At 35.4% G+C, this 26,521-nt stretch overlaps 2 protein-coding genes across 4 annotated transcripts in view; both read right to left on the bottom strand.

Annotated features, from left to right (window-relative positions):
- The window catches only part of RAB28 (RAB28, member RAS oncogene family), an 80,411-nt gene that overhangs the window by 15,090 nt on the left and 38,800 nt on the right, over positions 1–26,521 (bottom strand). For all 3 annotated transcript variants that reach the window (XM_081051060.1, XM_081051059.1, XM_081051058.1), the window contains one exon: positions 419–522. In XM_081051060.1, coding sequence (XP_080907186.1) covers positions 419–522 — 104 coding nt within the window. The remainder of the gene's footprint in view (positions 1–418; positions 523–26,521) is intronic.
- On the bottom strand, positions 8,135–10,086 carry LOC308496142 (keratin, type I cytoskeletal 18-like). The gene has a single exon (XM_081044889.1). It carries the CDS (start codon positions 9,474–9,476, stop codon positions 8,187–8,189), a length of 1,290 nt encoding a protein of 429 aa, XP_080901015.1. The 5' UTR covers positions 9,477–10,086; the 3' UTR covers positions 8,135–8,186.

The raw sequence follows: 26,521 nt of genomic DNA, 5'->3' as shown, positions 1-26,521 counted from the left end.
AGACTCATCTATGAAAGACAGATCATCAGAGTCGTGTGGCGCCAGTCACAAAGGAAGCACTCAGTAATGCAATCTGCTGGCAGTAGCTCTAGTATTCATGAGCATCAGAAAAGAAGACTAGAAGGAATAATATGAAGTTATGAATGGTCATTTCTAGTTGCTGAGATTATGGGTGATTTATATTCTTTTTAAACTAATATTTTAAAATAACCATAAAATTATATTTAACGAATTATTAAAGTAATTAATAACAATTAATAAGTAATTAATAATAATAATAAACAGAATAAACATTATATCTAATCTATTTTATGTCTTCAATTTGTTCCAAAAGTTAAGTATGACAGTATATTTCCTATGACTATTAGTAAATAAAAGTAAAATCTCACTTACAAAATTCAATATTCATTTTACTTACAGAGTCTCCTGTCTTTGCTGAGACAAAGTGGCTACTAAAACCATTTTCCTGGCAAAACCGTAAGTGTTTTTCAGATTTTACCGTTCGCATATGCTCCAAATCAACTAGAAAGGTGAACAAAAACAGAAAAAAATTTAATATTAGAGTTAGTCAATATATTTTAAACATGTTTAAGTGTGACTTATTTTCCAATATTATATGCCAGCTTAGTCCCTAGCTGTGTAATCTTGGGCAATTTCCGTAACCTCTTTAAGCCTCCGTCTCTAAAACTGAGACTAACAAATATACCTACCTTATATAGAGTCTTTGCGACTTAAGCCACGTACAATGCACAATGACCAGCCGTGATAAGTGTTCAGAAAATGAAGGTATCATTCTTATTATCTGTATACCTTCAGGCACACTGATGATACTAAAAAAAGGTTTACTTAGTATAATGTGTTTAAACATAGTGATTAATTGAAAGATACACTTACGCAAGCATATTTGATTGAAATAGCATAATTACTTTAATAATTAGCATAGGTCTGCAAACTTTATAAATATTAATATTAACACAAATACATAATTCATTTTCTGCTAAAAGATACCAATATTTCATAGTTTACTTACTTTATTTACAGCCATGGTTTAATTTCACAAAGACACAGGCTCAGCTGCTTTCCAAACCTACAGTATGCATTTTGAAAGCCATGGGCAAGCACTTATTTCCTTGAATAGTTGTAGGTGCTTTAAAATAAAGCACAGTACTCTTATCCAATACTGGTTTTATCCGGCACAGTCTATTTTCTCAAATGGGATCCTTTATTGAACAGTTTTTCTTTTTATAACACTAGAGACCCTATTAGCGTGTTGACTCAATGCCGTCAAATTATAAGGCAAATATATTCACAGGATTTAAGGACAACTGGGCTCTTTGAGTCAATATAGGGAAAAAAAAGTTAAACTGATTTCCTGAGGAAGGGACCCAACTGACTTGTAAAAACTTGTAAATTTGCAAATCTAGTAAGCCTACATAATGGTGTCAATTGATTATCAACTAAAAAATGTTCTCTTACTATTTAAAATTATATTGAAGGTCTTTAGTTTGTAGTCTCAAGAGATCTTTCTCTAGATTTTTGATTTAGTGGGGGATTCCTGAGTCTCATTTATATTGCTCAGCTTGGATAATATGGAGCTTTTTTCTTTTCTGGCCACAAGTTGCTGTTCCTTAAATACTACTGAGACCTTATTTACAAGAACAGGCCAAAAAATGTCCAGATACCACAGGCATCAATTTGTAGAAGACTAAAATACTAAGCTATTAGCACTGACATTTATACATCTAGTTTATCATAATATTGAAGCTAAAATATTTTCCTAATTCAACAAGAGTAAGAACAAATGTCACTAGGAAAAATCCCCAATGAAATCACTATCCAATTTTTTTTAATGAAGTTTGCCATTTATTGTGTGTATATTTGTCTTTTCTAATGGAACAGTCTATCATTGTTCAGTTGTGTTTTTTTTCCTTTCTCTTTTTTCCTCTTTTCCTCCCTCCTCCCCACAATTTCCTAACTACCACTTAAGTGTATCTACAGCACTGGGGGATTTACTATCCAAGCAAAAGTATTTTCCTAATAAAGATAGCAATGAGAGACTAGTGTATCACTGATCAATTGAAAAAGAAAAGCATCTATTCAACAAACATTTATTGAGTACCTATTATATACTAAGTACTGTGGAAGGTAGTGAGAACCCAAAGATGAAAAAGATACATCTAGGTCCTCAAAAAAGCCACCACCAGTAGTATAAACATAGAAGACCATTACGGATACAAGTTATTTTAAATAACTGAGATTCTGACAAATGAGACAGCAGATAAAGAAAAGGCCCTCACAGAACTTCCCTACACGGTTTCCTTCTGTTGTATTAGAATTTAGTGGGCAATGCTGAAGAAGGCTCAGTCACTACAGTACGTCATTCTAAATAATCCAGAAATGTAAACTGTGTAGGTAAAGTTAAAGTAAGACACTAGTAAAATCATTCTTTTCTTTTATTTTCAAGAGCACACTTAAAATTATTATCCAATACCCACCTATCATACATATGATAACACTCTTACTGCTATAATGATTTAGCTTCCTTTATGTCCTTCAGTGAACCACATCATTTTCCTTAGGTCCTATATTTTATTTTTTTAATGTAATTAAAATTTCCTAATAACAGTAATACATGCTCATTTCCCAAATATTCAAAAAAACAACCAAGAAAATGAAATTTTAAAACACCATTAACTAAAGACAACTACTGTTAACATTTTGGTGTACAGCCTTCCATTATCTAAGCAACTGAAGGACAAAGGCATCAATATTATATACATGCAATTTCTTTGTTCTCAACCATACACATCCTGCTTACCCATGTGCTTAACAATTTCAATGGATAACCACTTTTTTTTTTATATAGATTTTTTGGGGAATATTGGGGAACAGTGTGATTCTCCAGGGCCCATCAGCACCAAGTCGTTGTCCTTCAATCTAGTTGTGGAGGGCACAGCTCAGCAACAAGTCCAGTTGCCGTTTTCAATCTTTTGTTGCAGGAGGCGCGGCCCACCATCCCATGCGGGAATTGAATCGGCAACCCTGCTGCTGAGAGCTCGCGCTCTAACCAACTAAGCCATCTGGCTGCCTCCTGGATAACCACTTTATTGATCATTCTCATTCATTCAACAAATATTTGAATACCAGGCACTGTCATGGATGCTGCAGATTCAACAAGCTAGTATTTTAATGTCGGGAAAAGGACTAATAAGTAAAATATGTAGTATGGCAAGTGCTGATAGATCTTATGGAGAAAAATGAAGGGTACATGAGAAGCAGTACTATTTTAAACAATAGTACTGCTTAGGGTAAAAAACCCTAAGAAGGCTATGGAGCAAGGTTATCTGGGGAAAAACCTTCCCAGCAGAAGGAACTAACTGCAAGTGCAAAATCTCTAAAAAAAAGATTATTCTTAGCATATTCAAAGAAAAGCCAGGAGGCCAAAGTAGCTAAAACAAGTTGTCAAGAGAGAGAAACAGTTGGAAATGAGGTGTAAAAAGCCAGGGACCAGATCACCGAGAATGTGTAGGCCACTCTAATAGAGATGGGAAGTTACTGGAGGGTTTTGACACAATGGAATACTACTCTGCCATGAGAAAAGATGAAATAGTGCCATTTGCAACAACATGTATGGATCTTGAGATTATCATGCTAAGTGAAATAAGTCAGACAGAAAAAGTTGAGAACCATATGACTTCACTGATATGTGGGATATAAATCTGAAGACAACAAAGGAAAAAAACAAACAAATAAAGAAAAAACTCATAGATACATAGATTTGTAGCTACATAGATTTGTAGCTTTTGTTTAGTGGTTACCAGAGGGTAAGAGGGCAGGGCAGATAGAAGAGGGCAAAGGGGTTCAAATATATGGTAATGGAAGGAAAACTGACTCTGGGTGGTAAACATATAGTGCAATAACGTGTTTCCCCGAAAATAAGACCTAGCTGGACAATCAGCTCTAATGCATCTTTTAGAGCAACAATTAATGTAAGACCGGGTCTTATATTATGTTAGATAAGACCCGGTCTTATATTATGGTAAAATAAGACCGGGTCTTATATTAATCTTTGCTTGAAAAGATGCATTAGAGCTGATTGTCCGGCGAAGTCTTATTTTGGGGGAAACATGGTATATAGATGATGTATGATTGAACAGTGTACTTGAAACCTATGTAACGTTGTTGACCATTGTCACCCCAATAAATTTTAATTAAAAAAAAAGATATAATTTGACTCGCATTTTAAAAGGTTCACTTGGGCTGCTTTATTGAGAATAAACTGCATAGGGTCAAATGTAAAGCAGAGAAGCCATTGAGGGAGCTCTAATCTAGGAGAGAGAGTATGGTCGTTTGAACAAAAGAGGCAGCAACAGATTCAGTAAAAAGTGGGACAGATTCTCAATATATGTTAGGACTAAAAAGTGAATAGGATATGGTAATGAATTTCACATGGGATGTGAAAGATACAGAAAAGTCACTTAAAGATAGTTAATCTGGATGTAAAATGAGACACAGTGCATTTGTAGCTTTTGTTCCAGCCACATTCATTTAACTCCATGGATAAATAGAGATTTGCATTTAAGTAGACCTGGGTTTTCCCAACCACGCCCAATAACTGAAAAGAAGGGCAGGTAAGTTGAAGAGAGTAAATACAATGCAATGGTTATATTTATGGAGCATGGAATCTAAGTTAAGAAGAGGGTTGAGGAAAATACAAAATTGGTAAATCAACTTATTTTAAGGTCTTGTGTGGGTTTAAAAATTATTGATGTTGGGTTACTAAAGAAAGTGAGCTGAAAAGACAGGAAGTAATACACAGAGCTTGAGATGCATGAAACTGATATTATGAATAGGGTACAGAAACTGATACTGGCTAGGTCTTCAGAATAGCTGTTAGTGTAGTTGTGGGCGGGGGAAAGGTGACTGGAGTGAAGAATTCAAGAAACTAAGAGACCAAGGTATTAGAAGGATAATCTGTATGAATACTGAAATTGCTAAGAATCATGAAAGCACAGTAATTGAGTGACTGTGACCAAGGAGGCAAAATCTTTAAGAAATTCAAGGCAATGATATAGGTGTTGGCTGATAACTCCAAGAAATGTTAAGTGGCGTGGCAGGGAGGTATAATCATATGGCTTGAGAGTCAAATCTAAGGGTCTTTAAAAAAGATAAAGGAGAATGATCTGGAAAGACCAATACAGAACAAGAAGGTCACCTATCCCACCTCCAGTCGTAGTGATAAGGTATATAGAGTAGGGAAAATCAACACTTCAAAGGGCTTCAGAAGAAGGCAGCACTGTCCTTATGGGAAAACCAAGAGACAGAACAAGAAGTTAAAAAACTTTTGTTCGAGGAACATGTTGAGAATATAGGAATTCTGAGAATGTCTTATTTGTAAGCTCCTGATGGCCCAGTGGAAGGGTCTCAGAAATTAAGAAGTAACAGAAACTGGGGCCTGAAAAGGGGAGGACAGAGCTCTATTGGATAAGAATGCAGGAGGTAAACCAATGATTATCGGTGTCCTGGGATTTCTTATGTAGCTAACATAAACAGGGATGAAAAACATGAAGATAAAAACAATTCTAAGACTGCATTAGAAAGAGAAAGAAAATCCAATTTTTTTTTTTTTAACTGTCAAAACCAACTGTGTAAAAAAAGCATGTGGCTCACTCATACTGTTATCTGTCTTGGACATTAAAATGAAAGAAAAAAAAAGTCAAGATGCGAAGTATATCTGCTGTGTTCTTAAAATCATATGTTACCTGAAACAGAAGTCTTAATAGAATCCAAATTTGGCTAACAAGAATAATATTGATACAACTTAGAAAACTGTTTGAAGGATTAATATGTACAATTTTTAGTTTAATTTTAATAATAAAAATTGCATTATTTCATATTTTATACTTTAGGTTTACAACAAGAAAGACACACCAACAAAAGCACATTTCAGGAATCCACGAATACTAAAAATCCAGTAAGTGACATTTTCTCACAAATGTAACTAATCATTATTTTTTATAGAATGTTAAGCCGCCTTAAAGGCCTTTTTAAACGTTTCACATAATCCTGTGAAAACATTGTTTAATCTCACTAGTATACAAAGAAACGCAACTAAAAAAAAAGTGAAGTACTGATGTTTACATTTCAAATTAGCAAAAATGAAAAAAGAAACACAAAAAACCTAAAAGCAGAAACAAAAAAACACATAAGAACACCCAGTGTTGATAAGAGTTGGTACTACTGGCTTTTGGAAAAACAATCTGAAAATGTGTGTTGAGCCTTACAAACATTTATATTCTATAACCAAGTAACACAACTTGGAAGAGTTTATCTTGAGGAAAACATCAGCGATATATAATAAGAATTATAAATTAAGATCTTCACCACAGAGTATTTATAATAACAACAAAAACAATATTGGAAGTAACATAAATGTCCCAAAATACAGATACAGTTAAATTATGATGCAACCACATAATACAACACTTTCAGGCCATTAAAAATCATGGACGTAAAGACTATTAAGTGAGGTCTTGGCACTGATTTTTTTGGATTTGACACTAAAAGCAAAGCCAACAAAAACAAAAACAAACAAGTGGGATTATATCAAACAAAAAAGCTTCTGCACAGCAAAGGAAAAAATTAACAAAATGAAAAGGCAACCTATGGAATGGGAAAAAGATATTTGCAAACCACATATCTGATAAGAGATTAACTTCCAAAATATACAAAAAATTCATATAACTAAATAGCAAAAAAAACATAGAATCTGATTTTAAAATGGGCAGAGGAACTGAACAGACATCCTTCCAAAGAAGACATACAAATAGCCAACAGGTACCGGAAAATGTTCTCACATCACTGATCATCAGGAAAAAGCAAATCAAAACCACAATAAGATATCACCTCACACCTGTTAGAATGTCTATTATCAAAAAGACAAGAAATAACAACTGTTGGCGAGGAGGTGTGGAGAAAAGGAACCCTCATACACTCCTGGTGGGAATGTAAACTGGTGCAGCCACTACGGAAAACAGTATGGAGGTTCCTCAAAAAATTAAAAGCAGGACTACCTTATGACCCAGCAATCCCATGGAAATATATATCCAAAGGAAATGAAAACAGGATGGATGAATGGATAAAGATTACACACACACACACACACACACACACACACACACACACGAATACTATTCAGTTATGAAAAAGGACATCCTGCTGTTTGCAACGACATGGGTAGAACTTGAGAGCATTCTGCTAAGTTAAATAAATCAGAGAAGACAAATACTATGTGATCTCACCTATATGTGAAATCTGAAAAAGTTGAACTGATAGAAACAAAGACTAAAACAGTGTCACGGGGGTGGGGGGTTGGAAGCAGACGTTGCTCAAGGGGTACAAACTTCCAGCTATAAGACAAATAAGTTCTAGGGATCTAACATACAACATAGAGATCATAGTTAATAATACTGTACTATATACTTGAAAACTTGCTAAGGGAGTAAATCTTAAATTTTCTCACCACAAGAAAGAAATACTAATTCTGTGACAGGATGCAGATGTTAGCCTACACTGTGGGGTGATCATTTTGCAATACACAAGTGTATCGAATCATCACATTGTGTACCTTAAACTTATACAATGATATATGTCAATTATATCTCAATAAAGCTAAAAAAGACCATTAGGTGAAATACACAATAGTACAGGATGTTAAAAAGTAGAGTATAAAATTATGCATACAGTAAAATCCCTATTTTGTAAACATGTGCATAAATGACAGGAAAAATATACTAGAATTTTTAAAATAAATTTCAAAAATTAAAATTGGGAAAAGTAAAATTTTTAAATGAGAGCTTTTATCTTGAACTAATCCTTTCAAAGATGTTTGTATAGCAAGCAGCCTACATAGAGCTGGTGTCTCCCTCAGAACCAAACTGTAAATTTCTTTATTGTCTGGTATAATAAAGATAATATCTCCCTCCAGAGCAAGGTCAGCAGCTAACTTGCAGCCCATTATAAAAGACTTAGGTTCCCTAAGTTCAGGGTTCCTCAGCTGTGATACAAATCACTGCATGCACATCATCTATGTAGGTCCTCTTTTTTTTTTTTTTTTTTTTTTTTTTTTGACCTCTGAGCTTTTTATTGACCTATTGCCCCCCAAGAGGTGTGCTGCTTCTGCTTCTTTAACGCCTCAGAACTTTGGTGTCATTGACCTCAGACACCACTTTGCCATCCACAATCCTGCGTGTGGTGGTCTTCTGGATGGAATGCATGGAGTTGCTGTCCAGGGCATCGCCAAGATCAAAGTCTTCCCCTTCTTCTAGCAGGCGGCGGTAAGTGGCGATTTCAGCCTCCAGCTTGACCTTGATGTTCAACAGAGACTCATACTCCTGGGTCTGGCGTTGCCCCTCGGTTCGGGTCTGGGCCAGCTCTGACTCCAGGTGCAGCAGGATCCCATTGAGCTGTTCCATCCTGATGGCATGGCGTGTCTCTACCTCCCTCAGGCTGTTCTCCAAGCTAGCCCTCACATTTCTCAATGAGTCCAGGTCGATCTCCAAGGACTGGACTGTACGTCTCAGCTCTGTGAGTGTCGCCTCAGCAGCTCCTTTCTCAGCGTTCTGTGAGGTGACCACTGTGGTGCTCTCCTCAATCTGCTGAGACCAGAAGTTGTCTAGCTCCTCTTGGTTCTTCCGAGCCAGCTCGTCATACTGGGCTCGGATGTCAGCCATGACCTTGCTGAGGTCCTGAGATTTGGGAGCATCCAACTCCACGGTCAACCCAGAATTGGCAATCTGGTTTTGTAGACCATTTACTTCCTCTTCATGGTTCTTCTTCATGAAGAGCAGCTCCTCCTTGAGAGCCTCAATTTCTGTCTCCAGCTGCAGCCGAGTGATATTGGTGTCATCAATGACCTTTCGGAGCCCAATGATATCACTCTCCACAGACTGACGCATGGCCAGCTCCGTCTCATACTTGACTCTGAAATCATCAGCAGCAAGACGGGCATTGTCAATCTGCAGAACGATGCGGGCATTGTCCACAGAACTTGCAAAGATCTGAGCCTTCAGGTCCTCGATGGTCTTGTGGTAATGCCCCCACTCTCTGACCTGGGGCCCCTTCTTCTCCAGGTGTTCCCGGATTTTGCTCTCCAGTTCCCGATTATCAGCCTCTAGGCTCCTCACTCTCTCCAGGTAGGTGGCCAGGCGATCATTCAGGCATTGCATAGTCTCCTTCTCGGTCTGGATGCCCCCCAGGCCCGCCAGACCCCCGGCCATCCCCGCGGCCAGGCCCCCGGATCCCCAGCCACTCCGGACGTTGGTGGAGTGGGACACGGAGATCCGGGAGCCTGAGCCCCCTGCACCTGCATACACGCTGGCCGCACTGCTGGCCGGCCGGACCCGGTGGCTGGGAGAGTGCACGGAGCCCGGGATCCGGTAGCTGGTGGAGAAGCTGGAGCGGGTGCTGAAGCTCATGTTGTTCGGGGAAGAAAGCGAGAGGCCAAAACTCAGGTTCTGGACGCAGAGAGTATGTAGGTCCTCTTACACTGCCTTGGCGAAACTTGGGGGACAAGGAGAACCAATGCACACACCCTGCTTGCTATGAGTAATAAAGTCCTTTATCTCTGATCCAGGAGGATCAGACCTTCTACCAGCACCCACAGTGGCAGCAGGCTAACCTGTTATTTTCAAGCAAGGTCACTGTTCTTAAAATAGACACATAATGATGAGCGTGAGATGGGCAGACTGGCTGTCTACACTATATTTCCCAGACTGGCTTGCAGTTAGGCGTGCCCATGAGACAAACTTCTGACCAATGCAATGAAGAAAGGACTAACGTTCATGGCTACTAGGCTTGGCCCTTACAATCTTTCCATGTATAGAAGTAGTCCTTGCTCTTTCCTTCTTCATGGAAGTCATTCTGTTAAGTCATCTGTTGAAAATGGCAGCTCCAGAAAACGGAGAAAGTTTGGGTCCCTAAAAGGCAGATGAGCCACTACTGATAAGCATCATCTGGTTTTGGTCTTTACGTAAACAAGAAAGAAATTTCTATTGTGCTAAGATATTGACACTTTCAGGACTGTTTAGCATCTAGCATTACGGTAACTAATGGGAAAACTATTTAAACTACAGATCTACATTCACTCTTGTTAACAATGAACCTCTTCCTTTGTATATACCGGGTATTGAGTTATTAACTAACGGTAACTTGAAGCTGCAAGTAGCAGGATAATAAAAATCTAAGCATTATACTTGTCTCTGATTTGGGTTATATTATACTCAATCAAATAGTCACAAAAATTACAACTAAACTTAATTATAAATTGAGAAGACTCTTTGCATTTTTACTTACCAGGAAAAAATTGTTTTTAATGTACCATTGTAGAAAAGTCCTTTTTCCTGCCATTAAAAGGCTCAACGAACACATGGAAAACGGTATGAAAACAAAAATGCATTTTCCCTTGTCAATACGTTTTGTTAGAAAATACAAGGAAAGATGCGTTAACAATTATCAAGTTATGACCAATCTTGTTTCATCCGTATCCCCACTCACAATTTTAAAGCAAATTTAACACATTATATATGATGTCATTCATCAATAATTTAGTATCATGTATTTTTAAAATGTTTTATTTTATCAAGGCTCACAGCTTTCATTTAGAAGCAACAAATCAGAATTTTGAATCTAAAGCTGTCACTTTCATCCTTCATTTGGCTGTACTGATTCCAGTGGAGCACAAACTCCCTAAATTTATGTGATGATTCAAAATTTATCCACTTAGATAACTTCTAGGATAAAGTGGCCTGTCTATTGGGATACAGAGACAGCTTTTGATAACTTCAGGAAGTACATGGTGTCTAATAAACAAACAATTCCAATAAAAATCACATTATGTCACATAATATAATCATAAAGAAAGTATTAAAACAGCAAAATTTTTTCATCCCCTAACAGGTGATCTTTGTTTCTACTTTATTGATCTAGAGTGATGGATTATATACAAGAACCAGTCTCATATAAGAAATAACTCTTCTGAACTCAATTGTTTGCATTAAGGCAAAGGTAGAAGAAACTATGGTTCTTCAATTATTCACTGATTCAGTTAGAGAGGAATTAGGACATAACAGTAAAGAGCCAAAGTGCCCGGCTTTGATTCCCTGTTCTGTTACTATTTGCGGGACCTTAAGCAAATTACGTGATTCTCTTACCCCGGTTTCCTCCTCTATAAAATGGGGACAATACTAGCACCTACCTCTAAATGTTATTATATTCGATAAAATATTAATAAGTAAATACATATAAATCATAGAGCAATGACTAGCACATACTCAATTCTTAGCTAGTGTTATTGTGGTTTACCTATTCATTCACTCATGAACTATTTATCCAGCATCTTCTAAGTGCTGGGAAGGCTAAGAGAAACACATGTAGAAAGACACTATACAATGAAATTCTGAGACCAAGAGACAAAGAGTGCTCTACATAGGACAAGGTACAACAGGAATGTAGAGAAAAGAAATTTCTAAAACTACTTAGGGAGACAGGAAGGATCTCACAGACAAGGTGAGGATAACTCCTAATGGATAAGGACAAATTAGGCAGACCACCTTAGAGGTAGAGGGGATGCACATTCCTTACTAAAGGAATATCTGCAAAAGCATCTGAAAGAAACGCTTCCAAGAGCTGGTGAAATCAGCCGGGCTGGGGCTTGAACGTCTTGCATGGGCTGCTAAGGAGCTCATACACGCGCAGCAAACACATACCCAGCTACACTTCCACTCATCTTACTTCACACAGTCCACCTAAGCAAAGATATAAGCACAGAAAGGAAATCCCAGGGGGGACACATATTAGAAAACTTTCAACTTTCCCCTGTTGGATTTAAAGCACTTTCATTCAGTACACAGTGACAACTCTTTGTTTCTAAATTCAGAATATTCAAAAGAAAATTACAAGTGATTAAAAAAAAATCACTCCTAGAGATTTCATGAATATGACATTGTTTTCTGTTCAGCCATCTTATAGACATAGTGACCATTATCTATATCACAACTTTAAAAATAGAAGATGGCAAGTTTTATACTTATACACATGCAGCTAATTATTAATCCCAAAAGTCATTACAGTCCTACACATTCGTCAGTTTAAAGAGGATTCAAATGAACTGTGCACAGCAGGTTCCTTATCCATGGGGGATATGTTCCAAGACCCCCTGTAGCTACTTGAAACAGCAGAGAATACAGAACCCTATATATACTATGTTTTTTCCTCTAGATACACACCTGTAATAAAGTTTAATTTATAAATTAGTTACAGTAAGAGATTAACAATAAAATAAAACCATTTTATAACAATTGTAACAATATACTATTTAAAAAGTTACATGAATGTGTGCTGCTCTCTCTTTCTCAAATGATATGCCTTATTGTACTGTACTCACCTTTTCACTTCAAAGAAGCACGTAATGGCTTCTCTTGGCGTATCCGAATTGCCAGCATCATCACTCTTATACTTTGGGGCCATTATTAAAAAAAATAAAGGTTATTTGAAAACAAGAACTGTGATACCACAACAGTTGATGTGGTAACTCAGACAGCTATTAAGTGACTAAGGGGCAGGGAGCATATACAGCGCGGAGACGCTGTACAAAGGGATGGTACATGTCCACGGCAGGGCGGCGCGAGATTTCATCATACTCCTCAGAACAGTGCGTAATTTAAAATTTATGAACTGTTTAATTCTGGAATTTTCCATTTAATATTTTCAGACCATGGTTGACCACGATAACAGACCGCAGAAAGGAAAACTGCAGATAAGTGGGGACTACTGTAGTTGTAAAAAAATCATAGGTTACAAAAAAAGGTAGTTCATCACTTCTTTAAATGAGGTAAAAAAAATAACACCTTAAAATTCATTTCTTAATATAAGCACCTCTTATGTGTCAAATACTGCGCTAAACACAAGTAATAAATTACAGAAAATAGACACTATCCTTGTTCTCACATTAACGAGGAAGAAAGAATGGCAGACAAGTAAATGCATAAATAAACAAGGCAATGTAACAATTATCATAATCTGAAAATGGGAAGGAGAAGGTGAGCACATAGTAACAGAGTGATATGAATCAGGACAGCAATTATGACAATTTTATAGGGTAGCTATGAAAGACCTAGGAATTTTAATGAAAAGAATAAAGTCATACAAATTTTAAATGGGGAATTTATAAAAAAGGGAATTATACACCTGGTTACTACTTATTAATATTTTTAAAGTATTCATTAATAACAATAAATCATAAAACTGAGCCCATCAGCAGTATAAAAAAAGACACCCTTTGCCTTAGCACTTGATTCTATAGAGTCTTTAACAAAGTACTTGCAGCTGTACATACAAATTGTGAAATTCCATATTTTAAAATGATCCATCATGATTAACCCAAACATGACAAGTAAAATAACCTTAATAATTTATTAAATTTGATTTACATGTGCTTAAAATTATGTATATATTTTGACTTCTAAAACACACACACTCATGCTATGCTAATAAGGCAAGTCTATGACAACTTCTCTTTTTAAGTGCTATTTGTATTTGTGTACTGACATGCAGGCATCCTTATCCAGGATCTCCACTGCCTCTGTCATAGAATGAACAGTATAGTCTTCAAAGATATAGTACCAACTATAATAAACAGCTTAAAAACTAGAATGTGTAATAATCAGGGCTACTGATGAGACTGATGTAAAATTTTACATAAAATTTTAAAATTCTGAAAAACATTTTATCTATATTATTTTTTAGATTGGCCTAAGACTTTACAATATTCCTATCTTTTTAAATATTCATTTTACAACATGCAATAAGAATATATTTTATAATGAGTATGACTTTTTTCATTTATACCAGAATGTATTCATATTTTTTAAAAGGGCAAGTATTATATGATGCTAATTAACTATATTACTGTCTATTCCCTGTCAATGGAAAAAAAATTAAAGTATAAACTATTTTTGCTCAGTCCATATGTGATGTCAGAATGCAATATGCTCAGTGAAATGACTGTAAAATATGTCACTGTCTAACTTAAAGTAAAAGCAAAATACAAATATAGCACTTGTACATATTTTCACAGTAATTTTTAGGTTATCAAGGAAACATCTAGAGTGTTGATCTGGTTATACTCAATTCAAACAAACTACTTGTCACATTAACTACCTCCAGGAAGTTACTCCAAACACAAAATAAACTGTTTATGCCCCTACTCAGATAGATAACATGACAGATTGTTATTAGTTGAAGACAGATGAAATACATTAATTTGATTGTGAGCATGTGTTTAATTTTACCCTGCCATGTACACTCTAATGCTGTCTTTCTATGATGACATAGTAAATCATACTGTATTAGAAGAATTGCTAATGTAAGAAAATAAAAAATTACCAGACTTGACTTTGTGTAGATTCTTAAACCAATCTTAAAAAATATAACTGGCTGAAAATCACTGGGTTCCACAGATAAAGAAAAAAAGGTATCATCAAAGAAACTACTTTAATTCTAGTGCAAATTTTAAAATATCTATGCAGTTTAACATTTTTCCTGCATACAGGTTTTTACATTTCTCTGTGAAATGTCTCTTCCTTCCTTTTCCCATTTTCTACTGTTTTAAGTGTTTATCTTATCAATGTGTAGTGCTTTTTATGATAAGGATATTTGCCCTATTTGTTCTCAACATTCTCCTCAAGTTAGAATTTTCCTTTTAAATTATTTCATGATGCTTAGAGACACAGAAATTACGATTTATGATATCAAATGCACTGCAATACTAAGCTCATTGTTTAAGCTTTGCTTATTTGGTTCTTTTGTCACATGTAGCTAACAACAAAAACAGATAAAAAAGCATATAATGCAAAAGCCATTCACAAAGTATTTGCTGAATAAAGAAAAAAATTTTTTAGGCTCTTAGAAAAAATAAAAAATATAAATTGTGTCTGAAATAATATATATTCCTTCATTATATAGGAAAACAATACAGGACTAAATATTAATGAACCAGAGTCTCACACCACAATAAGAATATCACAAACAAGTGTGGAACATAAGACACAAGACACAAAGAAACACACATAAATTTTAAAATCACAAATTAAGTATTAGTGAAATATACGCAGATGATGAAACTAAAAAGAACAGCAAGGAAAAGATGAAGACAAAAGATAAGTTACCTCTGAAGGTAGAGAGAGAACCGATAAAGGCAGCTGGTAGCCTTGGGGGCACTTGGCAGTGTTCTATTTTCTCATTCGCGAACAGCTATTATTTATATATATTTTTTATTTTACATAATCTCCGTATTTATAGCTCAGTATATTAAAAAAGTCCTATTAAAATTATAATAATTTCTTCTTATAATAATTATTATAATAATTTCTTCTTATAATAATTTCTTCTTATAATAAAGTCTTCTCTTCAAACCTAATGTTTTTTTTCATATGATCATAAATAAGTCACTGTTGCAAAAATATTCATGGTTTTCATAATTTTTCCCAAGGATCTCTCTTAATCCTTTAATTACCAAATCATACTCTTTTGACCACCTATAAGTGTCATGAACCCTGTAGATTTTCTCTTCAATTATTTATCATCTGACTCTGACATCCTCATTTGCTAATGAGGACTGCTTTCAGCAATTTTCCAACATATACATAGATTCTCCTTAATGCTACAAGCTTTGCCTCATCATTTTGCGTTGTATTTCTATTGTATGGTCACATATAGATACAAAACTGACCTACCGGGATTCTGAAACAGTGATAGATATTGTTAACTCTGCAGAGTCACTAGAACACCACCCACAGTAGCTGCATCAAGAGGACAGGGAGGGAGTATTATAACATGGAATAATTCATATTATTTCCTCAACTTGTTTAATATCATTAATTAGATTATGTAAATTCCCTCTGGTCATGGATAATGGATAACTACTTCTCTAACTACAGGCTGAAATGAAATAATTAGTTTAAATGAAGACTACAGAGTAAGTAAATCTCTCTACATTTATGGCTGTCTACAACTTTCATTGCTTTCTATAACATTTGTGCATAAATCATGAAGGTTAGCATTTCCCACATGTCAAAAGCACAAAGAAACTGGAAAATTAAAAAACTGCCTTTCCTTACTTTAATTCATGTTTTGGGCTCTCTCAATAGAAATTCTTACTAGAGAATTGCATACTGGCATGGTACCATATAGGTTTGTTCACAGCGTTCTGCTTGATGGATATAACAAGGTCACAGTTCACTTTCAGACACCAACTTGCATGAAAAAAGAAAGTGTATTTGTCTTGCCTAGACATAAGCATATCTGGGTTTTTGCCAAAAAACAGGAGCCATAGTAAGAATCACCTAATTAGCAATTATAGTTATTTCATTCTTCTTTACATTTTCCTCTATTTTCCAGCTGCCTACAATGACCATATATTAGCTCTATTGGGAGAGGGGGAATGACAGAACATGATCTAAAATAACAAAAAGTGAAAACTGTCCGATAGCAATAGAATTCAAAGTGATAGGAACAGCTAACGTTTATATAGCACCACACTGTTTTATAGGTAATTAATATATACTAAATCACTTAATCCTTATAACCACTATCATGTGACTGATGAAAAAACTGAGGAATAGAGAAATAAAAGACTTATGTAAGGACAAACCTCTAGTAAAGAGTGGAGTCAGAACTCCAACCCCAAGCAATCTAGCTCCAGAGTCTGCATTTTTAACTTTCACACAGCTTTCTCTTCATACTTGTAGTCTTCTGGGATTGTCTTAACACGACATTGTTTCTCATCCATGTCAAAGCAAGTAGAATAGTTCATTCACTTTCACTGACATATAACATACCTTTGAGTGAACATACCACAATTTATACATGTTTTCTCCAACTGATGGGCACTCCAATTATTTCCAACTGTTAGCCATTACCAACAATGAAAGCTAAACATTAATGAATGCCAACTATAATTTTATATATATAATGTGATGGTTCAGTGTGAGGTCGGAGGGATAGTGGATGGGGGGAGGGGGGTTCACAGTGTGAGGGATATAAATGATGAACGTCTAAGTATTACCTTGTCTTGTACACCTGAAACTAATAAATAAATAAATAAATAAATAAATAAATAAAAAACAGGAAATAAAAATCTAAACAAAGAAAAAAACAACAACAATGAAGCACCATGGCTATTCTTAGGACACAGCACCTGATACATACGTGGGTGGCAGTCTGTGTAAGATAGTTAGCAGAGTAAAGCTGCTGAATCATAGTTTATGAATGTTCAACTTTACAGAATAATACCAAATTATTTTTCAAGTATTTGTCCCAATTTATGATCCATCCAGTGGTGACTATCAATTCCTGTAGATTCACATTATGTCTCGCCCTCATTATTCTCAGGCTTCTTGATTTGCACCTTTTTACTTGTGGACTTATTTTGCATTTCCTTTATTAGTGATGAGATATCATTACTTTCATGTCTTTGGGGCATTTTTGTCCTCCTGTGAAATTCCTATTTAAGTTTTACATCCATTTTTTGAGTGCATTGTCTTTTTCTTACAGATCTGTAAAAGCATACCAATCTTTTGTCAGTTATTTGTGTTACACATACCTTCTCTCAGCTTGTGGCTTTATTTTTGAATTCTTTAATGTGTCACTTGATAGAAACAAACATGTGTATCTTAGGTGGCTGATATACTCAATATTTACATTTAGCAATTGCATCTTGTTTAAGAAATACTTCCACACACACAAGGCAGGGAAGATATTCTTTTATATTTTTCTTCTAAAAAGTGTGTGATTAACATTGTGGCCTTTAATCCATTTGAAACTGAGTTTTGTGTATGGGGATAACAACAGGGATCCAATTTCTTTTTCACCATGAAAATAAACTGCCCCATGATTATTTATTAAACATTCTCTCCTTTCTCAAAGATCTGCAATACCACTTCTATTATAACATCAAAGTTCCATTTATGTGAGGGTTTGTTTCCAGCACCTCTCTTCTGTTTTCTTGAGTGAATTCCACATTTTTTTTATTGCAAGCAATTCATCAAACGTCTTGATCACTGGCATGTCAAATGCTTCTCACCTTGTCATTCAGGAGCATATTGAATATTCTTGGCCCTTTACCCTTCCGTACACATTTTAGATTCAGTTTGCTTAAACACACATACAAAAATCACTGGTTTTTTATTGAAATTATGCTGACTCAGTAAGTCAATTTGAGAAGAACTGACATGTTTATGATATTAAGTCTTTGTATCCTTGAGCATGGTATATTTGTCTTTTATTTGGGTTTTCTATTTAGGCCTCATATGATAATTGTGTAATCCTCTCAACACAGGGATTTTCAATGTAGCTAATCATATCATCTGAAAATTTGGTACTTTTATGTCTTCCTTTTTCATCTGTATGTCTTATCTTTTTCTTACTGTTTTACAATAGCTAGGACCTCAAGAATGACGTTGAATATGAGTGGTGAGAGTGGACATCCTTGCCTTGTACCTGATCTTAGTAGTAGCCACTCTCTCACTATTAAATATATTAACTATAGGTCTCTCATAGATGCCATTTGTCAGGTACAAAAAGTTTCTTCACATTCCTAGTTTGCTGAGAATTTTGTTTTGGTTTTTGTGGGTTTTTTTTTTTTTTTTTTTTTTTTTTTTTTTACCATGAATGGATGTTGAAGTATATCAAATGCTTTTTCTGCATCTATTGAGATCATTATATGGCTTTTCTTCTTTAGCCTATATATCAATAGTAAATTCTATTAATTGATTTTGAATATCAACAGCCTTGCATTTCTAGCATAAATTCCACTTAGTCATGATGCTGTATCCTTTTTATATACCGTTGAATTCAATTTGTAAGGATATTTTTTGTGACTACGTTCATGAAGGATACTGGCTTAAAGTTTTCTTACAGTGTCTTTATCTGGTTTTAGTATCAAATCAATGCTGCTGTTATAAAATGAGGTGGGAAGTATCGTATCCTCTTCAGTTTTCTGGAAGGGTTTATATACAACAAGGGTTTATATACAAGGGTTTATATACTATTTCTTCCATACATGCTTGCTAGAATTCGCCAGTAAAACCATCTGGGTCTGTAGTTTCCTTTGTGGAAACATTTTAAATTATGGATATAATTTTTCATAAATAAAGCGGTATTCGAGTTATCTATTTCTTTTTGAGTTAACGCTGGTAGTATATGTCGTCAAAGGAATTTTTTCATTTAATCTACCTTGTCAAAACATGACTCACACAATTTTTCATTATATTCCCTTATTCTCCTTGTAATACCTGCAGGATTTGTAGTAAATCCTGTAGGATTTTTCCTTTAGGTTTAATTTGTCCTTCATTGTCTATTTTTTTAAGGTAGAAGCTTAGATCACTGATTTTGAGAATTTTTTTTCAAATACAGGCATTAACTAATGGTAAACATTTCTCTCTAAACACTGCTTTAGCTGCATCCCATGAATTCTGATATGCATTCTTTTCATTTTTGTTCAATTCAAAATATTTAATTTTTTGTGACTTCCTGTGACCCATAGGTTATTTAGGAGTTGTTTACTTTTTAAATATTTGGAAGTATTACAAATATCTTTGTTATTGACTTCTAGTTTAATTCCACTGTTGTCAGAGGATATATTTGATTCTTTTAAATTTGTTAGGGTTATTTTTATAGGTCAGAATATGGTCTTCTTCCCTGCGTATTCTTCCCTTTCAAGAATACGCTTGAAAGCAAGCTGTATTCTGCTGTTGTCACTTGGAATGTTCTAGAAGTGTCAATGAGGTGCAGCCGGTTGGTACTGTTCATGTGTTCCACATGCTTACTGAGTTTTTGTCTCTATGTACGTGTCCTCACAGTATTGAGAGGAGTGTTGAAGTCTCAGCTTCAATGGTACATTTGTCTATTTCTCTTTTCTATTCTATCAGTTTTTACTTGAAGTATTTTGAAGTTCTGTTGATGAGTTTACATACATTTAGAATTGTGACACCTTCTTTTGTGAATTTACTTTTTCATCATTATTTGCAGAATATACCTTTTCTTTACTAGTATTTGTAGAATATATATTTTTCCATCCTTTTTACTTTTAACCTGTCTGTATATTGATATTTAAAGCGATATAGACAACACAGAGCTGGGTCTTGCTTGTCTATCAATTCTATCTCTGTATTTTAATTGGTATATTTAGACCAGGTGTTGGCAAACCTTTTCTGTAAAAGGCCAGATAGTAAATAGTTTAGGCTTTCTGGGTGATATGTTCTTCATGGCAACTACTCAACTCTGCCACTGCAGTGAAAAAGCAGCCACAGACAAGATGTAAACAGATGTGTGTGGATCTGGTTCCAATAAAACTATTTACAGACACTAAAATTTGATTTTCATATAATTTTCAGGTATCATGAATTATTATCCTTCTTTTGATTTTCTTCCCACCGTTTAAAAATGTAAAAACTAGGGTGGCCAGACGGCTCAGTTGGTTAGAGCTCAAGCTCTCAACAGGTTGCTGGTTCAATTCCCACATGGGATGGTGGGCTGCGCCCCCTGCAACTAAAGATTGAAAACGGCGACTGTACTTGGAGCTGAGCTGCGCCCTCCACAACTAGATTGAAGGACAACGACTTGGAGCTGATGGGCCCTGAAAAAACAACTGATCCTCCATATCCCCCAATAAAAACTGAAAAAAATAAAGTAAAAATTCTTAGCAGGCCATACAAAAAGAGGCCATGAGCCATAGTTTGCTGACCCTTCCTCTGTACTACTGCTCAAATCACTCTTCTACTTAACAACAGCTTTTCTATAGGTCTTAGTGGAAAACAGCCGACTCCTTAAAGCATTGTCTCTGTTTCTCAACACTTGCTGCCTTGCACCCTATGCTCCAGCTGTGACAAAACACTGTAAATTCCCTTCATGGTTCACACTGTTTCCTAGCTTCTATGGCTTAATTCATTCTCTTACTTCTTCCTGAACTGCTCTTTCTGGCCCTTCTCTGGAAGGCACATGTCTCCATGTCCCTTAAGGTCCTGTTTAGGTACGTACTTTTGCTATGAAGTTCCCCTCTGCATCAGACCACTGCACCATCATACTGTCTTCCGTACCATCGTGCTTAGTACATCCAAGGCACAAATGAATGAATACGTGAATAAATGAATGAATACTTTACAATATAAGAGAAAACGGAATGTGTGCAAATGTTTGTAATAATAAGAACGAAGTCAAATTAACACATGGTCATGTTTTTATGGTCATCAAAATATATTTTAACCAAACTGATTTTAGAAAAATAAAAAAATTCTCATAGAAACAGAACACATTTGCTTAATTATAAAATGCCTCCTTAAACTTTAATATTACACTGTAATGTAACAAACTCACAAGATGGTGATAGCCTATATGTCAATAAGCCAAGAATAAATAGTAAGACAACTGTCAAAAAATGCTTTCTTAAAAAAAAATGCATCTACTTAAAGAAAAGGCACAAGTACAGATAATTCCTAACAGCAAACTTCTTTTGAGAAAGGAAAACTTCATTCCTGAACCCAAGACTAAAAGTAAAATTTAATCAACTTTCACCAATTCTTATTAAAGTATAGAATAGTGATCAATAATCTGTAATGTTGAAAACAGAAAAGATCCTAAAGAAAGAGGGAACTTAATTGAAAACCTAGAAAACATTCATCTCCACTGACAAAGAATTCAATTCGTATCTCAATATGTTAGCCTATCAAATTATAACTCTATGGATACAAAGGGCAGAGTTTGGGGGGAAAGTTGGGATAAAGATGGAAACCTAATCATACCACCATCTTTGGTGTTCAGTTTTAAACCAAAATATACTTTAAGGAAAAAAAGAAGAATATCAGCAAGCAGGCAATTGATTCAGGAATTAAGCTTCCCTGGATATTACTAAAAATAAGGAACGAATGCCATATAAACTATGTCAACAAATGCTGTTTTCCTGAAATCCTTCACAGTAATTTAATGCAAATCTTTCTATTTCAGAAACTCCAACATTAGCAAATTCACTCTCTAGTTCATGAAAAGCACTCAGGATCCTACATTAAAGTGCTGTCTGTATACAACTGAGTAGGAGGAATTCTTAGAGAAAGCCAATTTTGGTCCACATACATTTTTTCAATATCTTGACGAATTTGGCATTACAGGAGGACGACTAGAAACTTCACCTCTGACAAAGGCTGATAGGTCCTGGCAGTGCTTTGGGTTTTGTTGTTTAATTTAACACATGTATCCAGAATTCTATTGCAAGGGAAATCTGACAGCACAGGAGTCACACTTTGGAGCTGCATTAATTCGGAACAATATACGAGTGATTATCCTCATAGGGGTATCGCTTGGAGGCACTACTCTCCCTTCCATTTCCTCTCAACACCTGCTTATATTACATCAGTGAAATAGAAAAGAAAAAGAAATTAAAACCTAGGTTCAAGGCAAGATCTGATTTAAAATGTCACACTGATAACTTTGAGTTTCATGACTATCTATCTCATTCCTTTCAAATTTGTTACCTCTGGAGATTTAAACATGAGATAATGTTCCATTTGAAGAGGGCAAAATTTGCCTGATTGTTTAGTTTCAACCCAGAGAACCTCTAACATTTGAAAAAATTCCTGTGAGACTTTCGTAAAGATTCAGTGCAAAAGCCTTACTAGGGAAGAGAAGGCAGAGCAGAACTCATCTTCTTCGCCTCAGGTTACCACCTGGTCTCATCGAATCTGATCAGATCTGTGCACAAATGAGGATGAAACCTGGGAAAAGAATCTCTGAGGAGGGGAACATGAAGTGAGACCCTGATATAATAAGAAACCATGAGGAAGAAATTAAATCCTTTCATAAGACCCCAAACAATGCCTCATCCACATCTGGAACTTTGACTTCTATTCCATCATCTTCACACAGTACTGATCCTTCACCATGATCCCTATTTAATATCCCATCTTCCCCTGTTCATAAACTGGCTACTGTCCTTTTTTGTCTTGTAAATCAAACTTTCCTCATAATTGTATGACTGTATCTTGAAATTTCTCAGGTCTTTAAGGGTAGGGACCATGTCATATTCTTTTTGTATTCCCAGTACTTAGCATGATTCATAGACGAAACAGGCCCTTAATAGATGTTCGATAAACAAACATATTACCTTGTTTGCACTAATGAGATTATACTCATGTTACTCAATAATGTTAGTCAACATATTTGGCTGACCTTTAAAATATTTTAGTATTAGTTGTAGTCAAGGTAACTTTTACTCTCAAGGTTATGACTACTGAGAATATTTTCACTGTATGGGGATACAACACGTACTTTACAGACTTGGATTTTCAAGTCTACTCTTCTAAAAAATTTTTAATTTGCGTGCTTTTTAATCTTCATAAAAGCATCCTTCTCCTTCTTTCTTTCCATGATTATCAAGTTATGTGTGGTGTAAGAAACTGGCTCAGCCTCACAATCCCAATGATCAGAATTGTCCATAGATCTGATACTCTGAAATGACCTGATCTATTATTGAGTTTTTCTAATTATTTCTAATTTTTAAAAATTTCTTCATAAAAACAGCTAACCCAAAACATTGGTAAGTATAATCTTTACTTAATCTGATATGTAAATTTGATGATATAAAATACTTAAAGACTTAAAAGCCTTCATAAAATACTACTGCTTCTAGCTATTACAGAATAACTGGGACAAGATTTTCCTCTCACCATAAACAACTAGAAAACTGGATAAAATATATAAAGTAGACATTGAACATCAGGCAGGATGATCCCTGAGAAAAGAAAACCAAATAAAATGAGTGGTATTATTACTCTGACTTTCTACCTGGAGGTACTTTCTAGACCACAGAAAGGAGAGGAAGAACACAAGCAGAGCATAATCAGCTTGTTGACTTGAAGATAGGTCAATTGGGAATATTCACAATCCAACTGGAATAGAGGAAAAAACCAAATGACTGACTCAACAGATATAGAAAACACATTTGACAAAATCCAACACTTTTTCGTGATAAAAATATGACATGAATATCTGCTCTCATCAATTCTGTTCAATGGAAGTTCTGGCTGAGGCAATTATACAAAAAAATGAATTAAAAGGCATCAGTATGGAAAGGAAGAGTAAAATTATCTCTACCTCCAGATGACATGATCTTATGTTGAAAATCTTAAATTATCCACCAAAAAACTATTAGAGCTAATAAACTAGTTCAGCAAAGTTGCAGAATATACAAAAATCATTTGCATTTCTATACACTAGCAATGAACAATCCAAAAATGAGGAAAACATTTCCATTAGTCCCTTATTGGAGGTGTTGTTTACAAATATCTTCTCCCATCCAGTTGAATGCCTCTTAGTTTTGCTGATGGTTTCTTTTCCTGTGCAGAAGTTTATTAGTTTGATATAGTCTCATTCATTTATTTCTACTCTTACTTCCCTTGCATTTGAGGTCAAATTCATAAACCCAAGGTCCATACGTTTTGTTCCTATGCTTTCTTCTATGCAACTTGTTTCAGGTCTTATATTTAGGTCTTTGATCCATTTTCAGTTAATTTTGGTACATGGCGACAAATAGCAGTCTAGCTTCATTCTTTTGCATGTGGCTTTCCAATTGTCCCAGCACCATTTATTGAAGAGACTTTCTTCCTCCATTGTATGTTTTTGGCTCCTTTGTCAAAACTTATCTGCTCATATATATGTGGGTTTATTTCTGGGATCCCAATTGGTGTCTGTTTTTCTGCCAATACCATACTGTTTTATTTGTCTGTTTGTTTGTCTTTTGTGGGTTTTTTTAAAAGATTTTATTGGGGAAGGGGAACAGGACTTTATTGGGGAACAGTGTGTACTTCCAGGACTTTTTTCCAAGTCAAGTTGTTGTCCTTTCAGTCTTAGTTGTGGAGGATGCCGTTCAACTTCAAGTTGTTGTCCTTTGAGTCTTAGTTGTGGACTTAGCTCAGCTCCAGGTCCAGTTGCCGTTGCTAGTTGCAGGGGGCGCAGCCCACCATCCCTTGCGGGAGTCAAACCGGCAACCTTGTGATTGAGAGGACGCGCTCCAACCAACTGAGCCATCCGGCTAAGCCATCAGGGAGCTCAGCTCAAGGTGCCCGTGTTCAATCTTAGTTGCAGAGGGCGCTGCCCACCATCCCTTATGGGACTCGAGGAGTTGAACCGGCAACCTTGTGGTTGAGAGCCCACTGGCCCATGTGGGAATTGAACCGGCAGCCTTCGGAGTTAGGAGCACGGAGCTCCAAACGCCTGAGCCACCGGGCCATACTGTTTTGATTATTGTCGCTTTGTATTATAGAAGTCAGGGAGTGTGATACCTCCAGCATTGTTATCGCTCTTCAGCATTGCTTTGGCTATTTGGGGTCTTTCATGATTGCAATACAAATCTGATGATTTTTTGTTCTATTTCCTTAAAAATGCCATTTGAGATTTTGATGGGGATTGCATTAAATCTGTATATTGCCTTGAAAACATGGAATATCTTTCCATTTCTTTGCGTCTTCTTCAATTTATTTTAATAATGTCTTATAGTTCTCAATGTATAGGCCCTTCGCATCCTTTGTTTATTCCTAGGTATTTTATTCTTTTTGTTGCAATTACAAAAGGAACTATTTTTGTTTCATTTCTTTTTCTGAAATTTCATAGTTAGTAGAAATGCAATGAAATGCAATGAATTTTTGTACATTGATTTTGTATCTGGCAACTTTACTGTATTTATCGTTTTTAATAGTTTTTTTTTTTTTTGGTGGAGTCTTTAGAGTTTTTTAATATAAAGAATCACTTCTTTAGGAGTAAAGAATGACTTATTCATTCCTGATTTGGATGCCTTTTCTCTCGTGCCAGATTGCTTTGGTCAGGGCTTCCAACACTATGTTGAATAACAATGATGAGAGGGGACATCTTTGTCATGTTCCTGATCTTAGAAAAGAAGCTTTCAGTTTTTCACCATTAAGTATGATATTAGTTGAGGGTTTGCCATATATGGGCTTTATTATTTGACGTACTTCCCTTCTATACCCATTTCATTGAATGTTTTAATCATAAATAGATGTTATATCCTGTTAAATGTTTTTTCTGCATCTATTAATATATGATTTTTTTATCTTTATTTTGTTTATGTGGTGTATCATATTGATTGATTTGCATATGTTGAACCATCCTTGTATCCCTGAAATGAACTCCACTTGATCGTGATGTATAATCTAATATATAAAGAACTCATACAATTCAACAATAAAAAAAATTAACCAATTACAAAATGGGCAGAGGACCTGAACAGAAGCTTCTCCCAAGAAGATGTACATACAGCCAACATATATATGAAAAAATGCTCAACTTCACGAGCTATTAGGGAAATGCAAATCAAAACCACAATGAGATACCACTTCATGCCTGTTAGAATGGCTATTGTCCATAAAACTAGTAATAACAAATGTTAGAGAGGTTATAGAGA

The sequence above is a fragment of the Rhinolophus hipposideros genome (assembly GCF_964194185.1).
Source record: "Rhinolophus hipposideros genome assembly, chromosome: 1".
In the NCBI taxonomy this organism is placed as follows: domain Eukaryota; kingdom Metazoa; phylum Chordata; class Mammalia; order Chiroptera; family Rhinolophidae; genus Rhinolophus; species Rhinolophus hipposideros.
The sequence above is the reverse complement of the archived record's forward strand: the minus strand, read 5'-3'. Positions and strand labels throughout refer to the sequence as shown.

What these genes read in the sequence shown, in the direction of transcription:
- LOC308496142 (XM_081044889.1), bottom strand. Translation starts at nt 9,476, where the DNA reads ATGAGCTTCAGCACCCGCTCCAGCTTCTCCACCAGCTACCGGATCCCG.